Source organism: Lactuca virosa, chromosome 7, assembly GCF_052849685.1.
Source record: "Lactuca virosa cultivar CGN04683 chromosome 7, Lactuca_virosa_CGN04683_v6, whole genome shotgun sequence".
NCBI classification, from domain to species: Eukaryota; Viridiplantae; Streptophyta; class Magnoliopsida; order Asterales; family Asteraceae; genus Lactuca; species Lactuca virosa.
The window spans coordinates 70,435,372-70,437,456 of record NC_136432.1 but is presented as its reverse complement, the minus strand read 5'-3'; the positions used below and the strand labels follow the sequence as shown (position 1 = coordinate 70,437,456).

General features: G+C 49.1%; 1 protein-coding gene across 1 annotated transcript; it reads right to left on the bottom strand.

Moving 5' to 3' along the window:
• Nucleotides 1-303: 303 nt before the first annotated feature.
• On the bottom strand, nucleotides 304-1,844 carry LOC145126755 (uncharacterized). Its single transcript, XM_079062060.1, has 2 exons — nucleotides 1,015-1,844; nucleotides 304-799 (listed from the first exon to the last, which is right to left on the bottom strand). The coding sequence occupies exons 1-2, from the start codon at nucleotides 1,842-1,844 to the stop codon at nucleotides 304-306; spliced, it is 1,326 nt and encodes a 441-aa protein (XP_078918186.1).
• Between the last annotated feature and the right edge of the window lie 241 nt (nucleotides 1,845-2,085).

The window sequence follows — 2,085 nt, the reverse complement described above, 5'->3', positions numbered from 1 at the left end:
GAATGTAGCGTTCTGATGCGCTTAGGCGTTCTGCTTCGCCTATGTCATTCTCGATACGCTAAGTATCAATATTGGGTGCTCTTAGTACCCAACGATTGGATCTCTACATGCACATTTTCAATCGTTAATAGTTAATACGCTAAGTATTAAAAATTAGCATTTGAATAATCCCATTACATTAACCATGGACTATAAATACACTAAGTATGAAACTCATGAAACTAAGCATGGACTTGTGTACGCTAAGTACTTGGGATGTTCCGCACTAAGCAACGTACTGATCGGCTGGAATTATACTTTTCTTCAAAAGAAAAACTTTTTCAAATTCCTGGCGTTCCACGTTCTTGGAATCTTCTTCCCTTCCATCGTTTCTAAGGCGTATGCGCCATTCCATTTTGTTTCCGTGACTTTGTAAGGGCCTTCCCACACTGGGCCTAGTTTTCCTTGGGGCTGGGCTCGGCTCGCCTCGTTTTTCCTTAGGACATACTCACCGACCTTGAACGCTTTCTCCTTCACCCTTTGGTTGTAATACCTTTCTGTTGCATGCTTGTATGCAGCCTGGCGCATCTCTGATCTTTCGCGCTTCTCTTCTAGGATATATAGGTTCATCCTCAGGTCCTGTGCATTGTTTTCTTCATCTGTGCTAGCCGCCCTTAGCGTACTCACTGTTAATTCCATGGGGAGCATGGCCTCTGTCCCGTATGTCAAGCTGAACGGGGTTTCTTGCGTGCTCGTTCGTGGTGTGGTCCTGTATGACCATAGCACTGTTGGTACTTCCTCCGGCCAGTTCCCTTTTGCTCTGCCCAACCTTTTCTTAATCCCATTCACAATAGTTCGATTGGACACCTCCGTATGTCTGTTCGCCTGTGGGTGCGCTACTGACGTGAACCGTTGCTTTATCCCTTTAGTGGCGCACCACTCCTTTTGAATAGGTTCTCGGCAAACTGCAGGCCGTTGTCACTGACAAGTACTCTAGGCGTTCCGAACCTTGTTATAATGTTCTTCCATACAAACTTTATCATGTGTCTCCCTGAGATGCACGCTAACGGCTCCGCTTCAATCCATTTTGTGAAGTAGTCCACGGCCACCACCATGTATTTCAGCTTTTCTGGTGCTTCCGGGAATGGGCCCACTATATCTATACCCCATTGATAGAACGGCCATGGGCTAGATATGTTATGCAATGGTGCTGGGGGGTTCGCTTGGACTGGAGAGTATGACTGACATTCCCTACATCTCCTGGCTATTTCTAGCGCATCCTGCTGTATTGTGGGCCAGTATACACCTATTCGTAGTACTTTGACTGTTAGGGCCCGTGCCCCCTCGTGTGCACCCACCTGGCCTGCGTGTGCTTCCTGTAGCATCTCTCTCCCTTTATCTTGGCCTACACACTTCAGCCATGGCGCTGTGAACCCTTTCTTGTATAGCTCTCCATTTACCAATGCGTAAAAGGGCGCTTTTATACGTATCTTCCTGGCTTCGCCGTGATCGTCCGGGAGCACCCTTCTTTGCAGGTATTCCCTGAATGGCGTCATCCACGTCGGTCCAGTGGTTATTAGGGTATCCACCCGCCGTTCGTCCACACTTCTCTCCCGGAGCACCTCTACCAGGACTTTCTTGGATAGGTGGTCGAAGCATGTGGACGCCAACTTGCTTAAGGCATCCACCCTCTTGTTTTCGCTTCTAGGGATCTGCCTTATTGTGAACTGCTTAAACGACTCGACTAGTTGTTTCACCATCTTCACATACCTTCCCATCCTCTGATCTCTCACCTCGAAACTTCCATTAACCTGGTTTGCTGCTAGCCTTGAGTCCGTCAGGGCTGTTACAGCCTTTGCACCCATCTACTTGGCCAGTCGCAGCCCCGCAAGTAGAGCCTCGTACTCCGCTTCATTGTTTGATGTGTGAAAATCAAAACCAAGGGCGTAGGTCACTTCTTCCCCCTCCGGGCTAGTCAGGATCAGCCCCGCCCTCGAGCCTTCCCTGTTGGATGCTCCGTCCGTATATAATGTCCATGAACTATTGTCGAGCGGGGCTTCTTCAACTGCCCACACTTTCTCCTTGGTCGGGCCCCCCTCTTCTGGG